The following is a 13,465-nucleotide window of genomic DNA, read 5'->3' as shown; positions in this document are numbered from 1 at the left end:
GATTTAAGCAGCGCTGGCAGTTTCGTGAAATCTTGTAACTATTGCTGCTGGACCGTGACCAAGGAAATGTATTCCGAAACACATTGGGCTGTGTGATGGAGGAAAGAAAATTGCCGCCTTGAAGTGCTAGGCTTTATGTTTCCCAGTGTGGAGTGCGCTTATTTGTGGACAAACTGTTCCAAGCATAACACCTTTATTTAAGCGGAAAGGAAAACGTCTCTCTGCTGCTTTACAGTTCCCACCACGTACGCCGACGCGTTTCGAGGCAATCCTCTCATCAGGGCTGGTAGTGGAAAAGTACACCTCCGATCATTCCCTGCTTAAAGACACCATGTGACTACTATCTGATAAGTTGTCACCTGTGCGATAAGCAAAGTGTTCTGGGTAATGTAGTGTCGGCTTTGAATAAGAGTGTTTTTTTCTGCTGAACGGAGCCCCCAAATGAGCCCCGGCAGATCGACGTAATCCTCCAATTCCTTGATGTAAGTCCCCAATTAGAGGCCGGCAGATGTCAGCCCCTGGGGCCCCCAGGTTCTCGGGGTGGTGCTCTTCGACGGCACGACTGCCGCCAATACATTGAGGAGGCCTGGGAGCAAGACTCGGGCGGCGTCCTGGGGGGCTCCTGAATTTTTGGGGCACTTACAGAGTTTCACAGCGGAGACCATAGACTCCCCTTGGGCAGAGGTGTACCAGACTTTCACTCAAGACACCTCCCACAGGCCACATCGTCTACCTCTCTATGTCACCTAAAAAAACCTCAGAGCAACAGGGTATCTACTTACTTCTCCCCTGCCACTACTACAGAATCGTACCAAGACATAAGTAAGACATCCGGAATGGCGCTGTCTAAGGAGGACCTACTTGCTTCTCTGAAAGCATTCAAGCAGGAACTGCATGACGAACTAAAGGCGGACATGGTCCAATCACTGGACGCACTGAAGGCAGATCTCAGTGTCAGGCTCACCTCACTCCAGCATGACGTCGATTCGGTGGGCCTGAGGGTGTTGTTCAAGATGAAACTGGAGAGAGTCCATAGAGTAGGGAGGCTGTTGCAGGGTGAGAAACGCAGACCAAGGGACATTCTAGCCAAACTCCACTCTTTTAAAACCAAAGAAGCTATTCTACAAGCCGCCAGGAAAGCAGATGTGGTGAAATTTCAAGGATTCCCTTGTGAGCTGTATCAAGATATAGCTCCAGCGACCCTAGCACGATGCCAGCAATTTAGACCGGTCACTGACAAATTACGGCAGGTCAACATCAGATACCGATGGACCTACCCCTGTGATCACAGTTTTGAATACAAAAACGAGGCACATCACGTCATTGAGATCCAGGAGGCATCCCGCATCCTCGGTATCCCAACGCCGGCTGGTGACCTGAGATTGCTCCCCTCCATCCTTCAATGCAAGGACATATCTGGTGCTGAGGAGACTAACTCATGGCGCACTCGTCGACTCCCTAGAGCGAAGAAGACACAGGAACCTCCTGGAACAAAGTGACGGCTATCGCGGGATGAACTAGAAAAATAAGATATTTTACAGGCTTCCAAACTCGGAGCTGCGATGGCTAGGGGGTGAGGAGGTTCAACACCACTAGGAAGCGGACGGTAACAACTAAGCCTCCTCCCTCTTTACTATCAGTAAGTCTCGGAGTCTGCCGATTCCGACATTAGCGTCGTCTCCCCCTTTCCTCCGAGGGTGCACTGATGACACGGTGCTGTATACCCCACTCTGCCGCAAACTCTAAGAAAATAGAAGGATTTCACTACAGTTACGATGTTATGGTGATTGTCTTTACAATTAGCAGCAATGCAGATCTATTGGCAGCGGACTATGGTCCTATTCGCCTCATAGTGTCGGTAGGACACCATGGCGATAGGTGGGACTGGGAACTGACAGTCCCAGAGTTGACAATGTTCAATTTTTTCTGTTTTTTGTCTTTTTGGTTGTGTTTTTCATTTTGACCCTGGATGAAGGTGAGGATACAGAGGGTTTGGAGGGGACGGGGAGAGGGAGGCGAGACACACTTCAACAACTTGATGGGAGAGGGGGAAAGAAGGGTCTGGGAGGGGAGAAATATGAGAAAGGATACGAATTAAGATTTACTCTAAGGAGAATGACCCCCCCCCCCACGACCATTAATATGGTGATCACCACACTTTCGTGGAATGTCCGAGGTATGAACGCCCCCTCTAAAAGTCAAAAGGAATGGAAATACCTCACGGACCAACACTATGACATGGTGGCCCTGCAGGAAACTCACCTCAAACGATTCGAAGACCACAGATTGAAACACAAGGCCTACCCACTGATCTATAAATCCTCCTCCACCACAAATCATAATGGGGTGGCTTTGCTCTTTCACTTTTCTCTTAAATTCCAATCTAACGACTATAAAACAGACAAGGAGGGAGGATCCTATTGGTGAAGGGGTACCTAAGGGGAAGTCAATGCACCATAGCGTCGATCTATGCTCCCAATATTAACCACGCAAAATTCCTTCACTCAGCACTCTCTTTGCTGGGGGGCTTTGCTTCCGGTGACATACTACTTATAGGGGATTTTAACCTCACCTGGCATTCGGGTTCAGAAAGTTCCAATCCTCACAAGGCGCATACGGGCAGTTTCCCAAAGGCTCTGAAACAGGGGATCCAGGGGATGGGCCTTAGGGTCGCATGGCGAGAAGCCCATCCAGACGACACAGACTATACTTTCTTTTCCCATGTCCACCGCAGTAATTTGTGCCTGGACTACAAATTTCTCAGTCAAACCCACAATAAGCAAGTTTGAGAAGCCATAATACACCCTATCATCATTTCCGACCATGCCCCAATTACGGTTTCCATGGAGAGGAGATGCAACACACCTAAATGGTATTTCACTAGTGCCTTAATTTGAGATAAAAAATTGCGAGATGTCCTACAGGCCGCCATTAGCGACTTCTTCCAAATAAACGACCCCCAGGATACTTCAGTGGCAAATTATTGGAACACGTTCAAAGCGGTCAACCGGGGACAATGCCTGTCTCTTATGTCTGCTCTTTATAAAGAGAGGGCGGCGGAGAGGTTGCTTCTAGAGGGGGAATTAAAGACTGCAGAATGCGAGCATAAAGCTAACCCCACCCTCACACTTCAGAGAAAGGTCATGGCCCTGAAAGGGAAATTACATGCCATTTATTCAAATATGGCAGAATTAACACTACTCCGCCTTCAGCAGACATCATACACACAGGGTAACAAGATAGGTTCACCCTCGGCATGACAACTTTGAGTAAAACAGGAAAGGGAGTATATTGCATGCATAAAAGATCCCACAGGCACCCTGACTAGTGAGGAACCTGGGAAAGCGCAACTTCTACACTCCCGACCAAGCCAATATACACGCCCAAGCAACTTATTTGAATTCAGTGACGCTGCCCAGAATGACAAGCATCCAGAACGAGCAACTTAGGGAGTCTATATCAGAGGAAGAGGTCCAGGGTGCACTTAGAACCCTCAAATTACACAAGGCCCCGGGACCGGATGGGCTGACCACTCAATTCTATAAAACCTTCAGCGTGGAGCTCATTCCCCAGTTGACGAGGCTCTTTAATCACATGGCGGACTCTTTTCAAACTCCCAGATCCATAAGCGAAGCACTGATTTCTGTGATTCCAAAGGGAGGGAAAGATCCCCAACTCTGTGTTTCGTATCACCCTATAGCGCTTCTGAATTTGGAATGCCAAAATATATTCAAAGATATTGGCTTCCCGGTTGGACAAGCTGATGCCAGATCTCATACACCCGGACCAATCCGGTTTTATTAGGGGGAGACAAGCCCCTTGCGCCACTTTTGCGTCACTTTTCCCAAGTGACGCAAAAGTGGCGCAAGGGACTTGTAAATCTGCCCCTTAGAGTTTTATATATTGTGCAACCAAAATAAATGTTGTAAGCAGAATTTTGACTACCAAAATATTGTGAGAATAAGTTTAGTTAAGTATAGATTTACTATACTTCATTTCACATATATGTACCTTGAAAAAGTGTGTGTGTGTGTGTGTGCTTGCGTGTGTGTGTGACACAGATAGAGTTAAGAAAGTTAAGAAAAGTAAACCTATATTTAGCTAATTATACCTACCTTCACAACATTTTCGTAGGTAATATTCTGGTTATGACTATAAGGACTCCACTGCCAGAAGTTGCTTTTTACATCCAGTGTTATTGCTTCACAAAAGCCTCAGCAGAGAGCAAATTCCAGCTATAAATATGTTCTATATCTTGTACTTTGTTTTCTTCAATGCAGTGTTTGAATTTTAAAGTTGTTTTCTCCATCTTCAGACACCAAGGACCATTAAAACCCAGCAGGACTGCCGTAATGAGGCTCGGCTGAACACTCGCTGCCTTGCTCGCGCCTCTCACATCAAGGCTGCACTTCGCCTCCAGCGCTGTGAATCACTAGATTCAATAACTCTCCAGACACAAATATCTTCTTTATATTTGCAGCATATAAAAAACATCTCAGCCTAAACTGGACAGCCTCGACTTCTGGAATGGGAGGACGGGGACATGGACTCAAGTGTGGTTTGTTAATGATGCAGTAAAACATCAGAAGCCAGTCCAAGTTTGGTTCAGGGCCAGGTGGCATGCCCTATTGATTGAGTTAGGGCCAAAATTTGATAGTAACCAGTTTTTGGTAGAAAGTAGCACTAATACTCAGACTCACTATGTGACATAGATGTCACAGCTCTTTATGCTTCTTTTTCATTTTCCAGTAGTTTAGGTCTTACTTCCATTTATTTACTAACTATATAAGTGGTATTTGCCGTAGATTTTTCATGAATACCTACTATACAAAACTTTCATCCAGCTTCAAAAGATATTTTCACATGAAGTCTAACCGGAGGAAGTTTAAATGCAGAGAATGCAGATTTCTCCATAGGGCTGCAGCACAACTCACAAAACATATATCTGTATTTGTTCTACTTTAAAACACATTTAGGACCCTGCTACAAGTCAGGCAGAGCAGTATCCCAGGGGACACCACACTACTGGCCAAATAAGGTCCATTGTTAGTGAACCCATAATTACGGGTCGCAGTAACTAAGTATCTGATTTTAGTGGGTGAAAATTCACATCCAGTAGATTTGCATGAGGGCTTCGGCAGGGGCTGTCAGCACAAGCCAACCTCCTGCTATGGCATGGAGAGAATCCTTTGCTCCACCTCAGCAGCCCCTGAGCCAGCCCTGCCCCAACACCCTCCCTATCTCCAAACCTCTATGATTTCAGCCCTGGAACCTCTCTCTATGCTGCAAAAACGGCCCTGTAACAAAAACGGCCCAGAGGGGCCCAAAACCGGCCCCCACCCGTGCGGTGCACCGGGGGATTGCCCGGTGCCCGCTATGGCCAATCCGGCCGTGGGTGCAGGTATATGTAGGGGGCACCATAACCCAAAACTGAGGGCCAGGGGGAAAGGGGGCACCGCTATGGGCCCCCAATGTCCCTTTTCTGCAAGCCTTTTCATGGCGGGTAAACCACCATGTAAACGGCCAGTAGGAAGGGACATCATAATCCATACGGCGGTGCTTGGCTGGCATTGCCACCATTGTAGGAATCGATGGTCCCGCCGACGGTCCGACGGGCTCCTTTAGCCTATCGAATCAGTGGTGTTCGGTCTCTCCAACCGTCACCCATCTGCCTGCCATCCTAATGTGGCGGGCGGGAATCTACATTACGATGCCGGTGGGACCACCACCAACGGGCTGGCGGTGGCAGTCCCACGGTCATCATAATCAGGCCATTTTTTAGAGTTTGGCAGACAGGATGCTCCTTGACAAACGTGACAAAGTACCCTGTCCACCAAACTCTCGACCGCCTATCCTATAAACAGACTGGTAGACTGAGAACCTTCAATCTGTGGTGTCCATTGGCTCCATCAACTGGAAGCTTGCTCAAACATCCTGACGGAGTGCTGGAAGACGTAGTAAGGGCATTAGGCTACCTGACCTATTCAGGGCTGATTGTCTGATGTCCCTTTTTTCTGTTCGCACTTCCAGTGAAAAACTGGCAGTGACAAACAGAAAAGTAAAACTAATGACCCCTGAAACCCAAGAACAGATCTCCTTGTTTGCGAAGATCATTAGTTAATTGTTTTTCATAACACACACTTTGACAGTTGGCTATCGAATCTGGCGGTGGCAGTCCACCAAACTTTTAATACCTTCTGAAAAAACCTCTGTGACGGTAGACCTCTGAAGATACAGAGATCACCACTAGCCCAATAGCAATCTCTAAATTTGGTAGTCATCTGTCAGTCAGAGTGGCAGACGCAATGTGCTACGGCACCCTGATGGACAAAGTATACCGCCAAACATAAAGCAGGCCCTGGTCCCTTTCCTCCGTTTATGCAAGAGAACTTCGGACTGGCAGATTTATAGAACACACCGCTTCTCAGCAGGATTTCCTGGTGCGAAGCTATCATCATGAATGAGAAAGGTATAGAAGATAAAGTAGATGAACAGTCAGGTTGTGAATCATTGTACACATTTAGGTAAAATATGTGTGGAATATAAGGCAATATATAGTAAGTCATGTTTTACATTTTACTTAGTTTATTGTGTGTCAAGTTTAAAACCAGATAAGAGGTTTGATATAGATTTCTGCACTCCTTTAACTGAACTCCTGCGGTGCATGAAATAAACAGACAACCACAAATATATCTCCGCATTAGCTAATGACTGCTTATTTTGTTTCTAATTACCTTTATAAAAACATTTACTTCGGAACAAAAAATATTTTAATGCATTTCAACTACATCATAATTTTGGAAATAAATGTATAGTGCACTTCCAAATAGATCCCCTAACTATAGCCTACTCTCTGCAATACTGAGAATCTTTCTATTATTTCCCTTTAAAAAAACAGAACATCAATGACAGACTCTTAAGTGACTAAAACATCAGCTGTCATTTGAACAGCAGAAGCCAGCTTTTAGATCCCTTTCCTTTGAGCTTCTCTTATAAAAAAACTCATCCTAATTTTATCCCAAATTGAAATTGAACATGTAGGCAGTGGCAGACCATGCAGATAAGCACGGCGGGGGTGGAGGAGTGGAAGTGAAAAATGACGGATAGGGAAAATAAAATAAATAAAACCACTTACCTTGCGCTGCCCGCATCGCTGACTCGGCGATGCAGAGAGCGCAAGGTAAGTAGTTTTATTTATTTATTTTCGCTATTCCATCACTTGTTACTTACACCCCCCACCCACGCCTCACCGCACTTAACTGTATGAGCCGCAACTGCGTGTAGGACAGCATGTGCCAAATGTCTGTGATTGTGACCATACTATGGGTGATGTTGTCTTAAAGCAATCATCATACCGTCATTATTCCATCCAGCAGACCAGTCTCCGGCTTGGGCACAGCTTGAAGGCGTTCCATAGACCACTTTTCAGAGATCATGGCCACATAAGGATTCTCAACATTTAGAATGCGGAACCCAGTCAAGTTGACTCCAGAATATCGATATGGTTCCAGGTCCAAAGCGTACAAATCCTTTGAAAAGAAAAAAAACAAGTAAAACATTTGGTGGCCCATTTTTTTAGGGTTGTGTCTCACAGCTGTTTGTCTTTTTCCTTCAATTCAATGGATATCACTTCAAAACTTTGCCTCTACCTAAATCTAATCAATCCCAGGACTGAGCAGAAAGGGATCTATTAAAGAACAATGCAAACAGATTAGAAACCTCATAGACGCATGTACGCCATTAACATTATTGTGACAGTCACAGGATGTCTAGAAGTAGGTCGTTAATGCACATAAAAAGGGGACCCCCTGCAGCAAATCAGTGTTCCTGAGGCAGGGAAAGGAAACTACAAACGCGTATATCATCTGGTATCTAATAAGGTTGCATCGAACACACAGATATCTATAATAAAAGGGCTCTAAACCAAATGGATATAGAATAGTATCAAGATATATTTTATTAGGAATAAGTAAATCAACATTGACGAAATCACATAAACATAAATTTGAATAAAACATTTATCCTGAAACATTAAAATCTTTACTTTCGCTCACCTCACTTACCAAACTCATTCACAACTTCTCCAATCTGTCATACGTAACAATATACAGAAGACTCATTATCATTTATGTTTCAATTCATTGCATATCTTATGGTTTCATATGAGATCAGAATGCCTTAAGCAACAAATTAATAAAAATGACAAAATACTTTTCTTGGATTCCAGAATTTGATTTCAAAGCAATGTTAGAGCATCACACAGATTCCAGTGGTGTAAGCTCACTTGAAGTTTATTAATGTCCAGTTGCTTGACTTCTGGATTCTCTAAGCGAGTTTCGGCAAACCTGCCTTCCTCACGAAAGCCACATTTATTCACAACAAATATTACCTGGCTATTTCTCACAAGAATATATGCATATGTATACCGGTGCTGCAAGACTAAGAAAATAATGCGGTATGGAAATCCCTGCTTGGCAATCTGAGTAAGCCCTAGTTATCTTTCGGCGGTGTTGAATGCGTCCAGCCCGACCGGCAGGAATCAGGGGCATATCATCAATGGGGCGATAAAAAAATATTGCCGCTTTTGCGTTCGTTTTCCGACGAAAAGCGGCGATAATTTTATCGCCTCATCAGCAAGGTCACGCTATCGCCTGAAACCTTGCATTAGCGCCTGTTTTCTGAACGCCCATCTTTGCTTCTCTAATGAGATGCAAAGTGGGCGTTTCTGCCCTGACATAACTGGAGAAATGTCGCTAAGCGACATTTCTCCAATTATCAATGGGCACGCTAACCTGCAGAGCGACAAGCAAAGTAGCGATAACCTCTGTTATCGCTACTTTCCTTACGCCTGCTTCAAAGACTGACTTAGCCATGATATCCTATGTAAGGTGGATATCATGGCTAAGTATGCCTTGCCCTATCATCAAGCTGTCGCCAAACATTTTGAGATTATCGCTGGATTGCCAGAGATAATCTCACATTTGGCAGTTAGAGCTTGGAATTTTATCGCTTTTGAGATAAGCGTTGCTAATAGCACGCTATCTCAGAGATAAAATTCCACGTTAACCGGCGATAATTATCGTAGCGCTAAGTGCGCTTAGCGATAATTATCGCCGGTCCTTGATGATTTGCCCCTCTGATCTTAAGAGTGGCCTAAAACTGTGTATTGATTACTATTTGGATAGTAGATTAGGGTTACCGAGAAGTCCTCCCTGCGAGTTGTCAATTGACTGTATGGGATTTCAGCCCTCTGGTGGCCTCCAGTCCTCGGCTCCACTGGCGTTATCTAGCACAGGTTAATGATCATGTGTGAGTAGCCTAATCGGTTCCATTGCGCCCCCAAAGAAGTCTGAGAAAGTAGGTCTTTGTCATTCAAAATATACTTTTAGCAAGTTAATTCACTCGCCATATTACTGAATGCCAAGCTAACCTCATAAAATTATACAGAATTTTAGAAGTTTTAAAGTACGCTTCACCAAAATTGGAGAAGTGGAGTACTGTAATTCGTCATTTATGTAATAAATAGATTAGGAAGGAATGGTGGGAAAAAATGCATTTAGAACTACCTTCTGAATAGCTAATACCTTCAAAGCTCTATGTGGGTGTTCAAATGACTTATTTCATGGGTGGAAATTAAAATGAGAGAAAAATGCAATTGCACACATGCAAAGTAATTTTTATTTACATTGTATAGTATGTAGAGTTTCACTTGTGAAAACCCTTCGAATACCCCCAAGTAGGGATTCACTAATATTGTCAGAGGGCAAAACTGCAACTGTCAAATGTTTCCCCCAGAACTTGGAATCCTCTGTGATTTACTAACATTTGGAAACATGCGTCCATGTGAAGTGTTACAACTGAGTGCAGGTGTCAAATTCTTTTTGCAAACCGACCTCACAAAATTCATCTCAGTCTTTGAACGAGCGGTTCTGGTTTTTCAAGTGAGTTTCTTTGCCCACATTTCAACAATATGAATGTTTCGGGCAGTTTATTAAATCACGGGACGTGAATTTCAATTGAATACATGAGAGTGAAATGTCTGGACAGATAAGACACTTTTAATTGGGGAACTCGATTTGTGTAACCAATGTCAAGAATTAAGTGCCCGCCAACCTCCAAAAGATATCTGGGGGCGCAGAAAGTGCCGGGCGGGGCGGAGGGGGGAGGGCAATGAATGTTTTTATTTGTTTGTTGCATTTCCCAACCCTTAGGCACTTCACTAATTCAAAATTAGCTACAGAGGCAGGTTCCTGTCCGTCCTCTTCTGTGATGTGGATCATGTGGGCGCACATTTTAGGCCCAGGCGATCTTTGGAGGTTTCCCAAAATGTGCTTGGGGCATTGCCCCGTGCAAGTAAGTGAACAGATTGTCACTTGCTCCAACACCTCATCGAGGGCACATGACAGGGTCAAACTGGAATTCGGGAGGCGGGTTCACTGATCGTGTGCCACATATGATGTAGTGGACAGTCAGTGCACCCTCTGGGAATGCCCATCGAGAGAGAGGCACCGGAGTCCGAGGGCCCCACGCATATCTCCTCAATTTAGCTGCAGTCAGACAATGTACTCATCGTTGGTTCGTACTTGATAGCATTAGGCTTTTAAAAAAGCAAACACTGCCTTTTCCGCGTTTTGGTGAAGCTGAAAGTAAGGTCAAAGTCATCTTTTCCTGTCCCTTTATGTATGAGTTATATATAGCGGGACCTGGAACTGAAGGTATCAGAGCCCTTACAAGTTGCGGTGCACGAGGATACATTCATTTTTGTTAGGCAAGGCAGGGGAGATTAAGTGATTTGCCCAGAATCACAGGATTTTGCGCGTGGTTGCTGAGACTCGAAGCCGGTTCCCCAGATTAGAAGTCGACGGCCCTAGTTTTAGGCCAACTCCTCTCCCTTACCTGGTGCTGCTGCTGTCACTCCCCGTGGACGATCTGATAGTAGTGACGGCAGCCTAGAACCACGCTCTGTAAGAGCACTCCCACGTTCGAAAGGGTCGCTGGTCGTAAATCGCCCTCGCTGCTTCGATATTGTTTCAGATGATGCTTATGGAGTCAGTGTTTTTCTGTTGTTTTATCATTCAGGGAACACAGACGTGTTAGTTCACAGCTGTTCTGATTGAAGTCTTAAAGGCTGGTGAGTGATGCTTTTCGGGTTTCGCAGAGGACCGAGTACTATCGCAGTTGTTTGTTTACTGCTGCACTGAGGACATCTTCATAACGCCGGTGTGTCAGTCTTCAACCCTGAGGGCTGTGCAAAGATTCCCCATCATCTAACATTCCAGACATTCTTCTGAACTGTGACATCACTGCTGACGCCACAGTAACACTCATTATTAGCAGGGGTTGAACGTCACTGTCACCTCGGCAACCAAGTGTTCTGTGCTCGTCATCTTTTTACCCATTAATCACAGCTGAGGCCGAGAGTGACATTCTTATTTTAAGGGCGAGTCTGTGTCTTCCGACGTTGCTCTGAATGGTCCTTTTTGTCAGGACACAAGGTGCTTATTTCCTTTATTCTTTGATCTCTATTGTATGGCATGGATCTCAACATTTTACAATTACCAACATTTAGTATCACCCAGTAACCAAATACATTTATTTACGAGTTTGCAAATGTTGATTTATTTTAGCGTTAAGCTTGAATGAATCTAAAAAACACTTCTAATGCATGAAACATTCCTTACAGCAGATAAGAATGTCCAAATATGATATTTAAAGGTGTTTTAAATGCATGATGGAGATTAGAAGTACACTGGGGGCTGTGGAGCCACATATTAAAAAGGATGAACAATATGTCCGAGATTGATGTAAATCTGTAGATTCCACCATCGCATTTTAAAAAGAGTTTATGGGAATATTGACATTTAACGCATTGCTATAGACGGAACCATGGCATGATTTTAATAGGAAAATAGAGATACACCTGGTTCCTGTGCAAAGCAGCTGTATTCACACATGAAAGGTCACAATTTGCTATGCACGGTTATACACTGCAATTTGCAGTTGATTTGAGAGCAGCCGTGCACGGCTGCACGCCATGGAAACCTATGCATTCCAAAGGTGAAAGGGGGCCCCAAATGGCCGTTCACCTCATCGCATGGGAACGCATCAGCGACTGCCCACCACTTATGCAATGCGGAAACTGTGGGAGACAGGCTCCACTCTCTGGGGTGCAGTTGTTGGCATTGGGGTTGGGTGGGGCCAACACCCAATGTGTCACTCTCCATGGTACTGAACCAAGTTCATTTAGCACACAGTGGGTGCAGTTTCCGTGCCTAGAAGCGCAAAGCGGGCACGAAGAGCTTCAGTCTGTTGCACGTCTCCGTTACTTCTTTCAATGCCTTGTCCAATGAGGTGGACCGCGCTCCGTTCCACAACATTAATGTTCATTTGTAGGGCGCTGAGCACCTCCTTGGCAGCAGAATCTTTGCGCCGTGCTTTATTAACCCCCTAATGCAAGACAATATACCGGCCCGTTCCAAAGTGCAGTGCAGTGCTGCGCAAAGGTAGCACCGCACTGCCGGAGGCCCCATCCATCGATGCACGAGAGCTAACACGTGATGTTTCCCAAGTATTGCCTTCCTATAAATGGATATAATGAAAGAAAAAAAACACGCAAGCACATTTAATGCCAAGCTGATAGCAAACGGCAGTGGACCCCAGCCCTCCTTGGCTCAGCTGGCAGTGAAACAAGGTGCATGCAGCTGGCAGACAAGGCGCGAGGAGGGGAGGCCCTGATGCATGCGGCTGGCAGGCGGTGGCAAGGGGGCGTGGCTCCCAGACACTCGGTCGGGTGATAATGGGTCTCCTGGCCGCCAGATACGTCTGGCTATTCGCTCCCAGCTCACATAAATCTGCAGCAATCAGGAACAGTCTGCAGCTCTGGGATGAAAAAGGCCTTCAGATCACTCTTAAAAGCAAATCGTTACTGACGAACGACGTCACAAATATGCACAGAGGCAAGAAACCCGCTGCATGAAGCTACGCTTTAACTTTTCTTTGCCACCAATTGTCAATTGTTCATTGCAAACGAACATATGGGGAGCACGCGGAGGCAATGGTGCCGTCCTGGGTGCTAAGCCAGACAAATGTCTCTCTTAAAAACAATCTCATTTTAGTTATGCATAATCTAACAACACCAGCTGTCAAATATGCCTGTCTGCTCTCTCCCGCCTTCCTGCCATATTTCAATTGAACGTTAAAAAGGAAAGAAACAGAAGCCTCAGCACGAGCTAGAAATGTTTCCTACAAACCTTGCTGTGGGCTAGGACCCCCACATGCCAATGCAATAATGTGGGAGGAGCAAGGCCAACTGAGGTCACGTGTGCTGCTCCTTAGTACAGGTCAGAAAGGCGATAGCAATTGGTCAATTTTATTACTCGATTAAAACAGACTCTTTCAATGTAAAATATCACCAATGTATTGATTTAGGCAGCTAAACTTACCAATGCACAAGTGAAGCTAACAC

At 45.1% G+C, this 13,465-nt stretch overlaps 1 protein-coding gene across 1 annotated transcript in view; it reads right to left on the bottom strand.

Annotated features, from left to right (window-relative positions):
• The window catches only part of GRIK3 (glutamate ionotropic receptor kainate type subunit 3), a 1,116,666-nt gene that overhangs the window by 468,701 nt on the left and 634,500 nt on the right, over nt 1-13,465 (bottom strand). Inside the window, exon 6 of the mRNA XM_085647918.1 lies at nt 7,356-7,529. Within this exon, the coding sequence (XP_085504044.1) occupies nt 7,356-7,529 (174 nt within the window). The remainder of the gene's footprint in view (nt 1-7,355; nt 7,530-13,465) is intronic.

This window comes from Triturus cristatus, chromosome 3_2 (assembly GCF_964204655.1).
Source record: "Triturus cristatus chromosome 3_2, aTriCri1.1, whole genome shotgun sequence".
In the NCBI taxonomy this organism is placed as follows: domain Eukaryota; kingdom Metazoa; phylum Chordata; class Amphibia; order Caudata; family Salamandridae; genus Triturus; species Triturus cristatus.
Note: the sequence above shows the minus strand (reverse complement) of the source record. Positions and strands in the feature narration are given on the sequence as shown.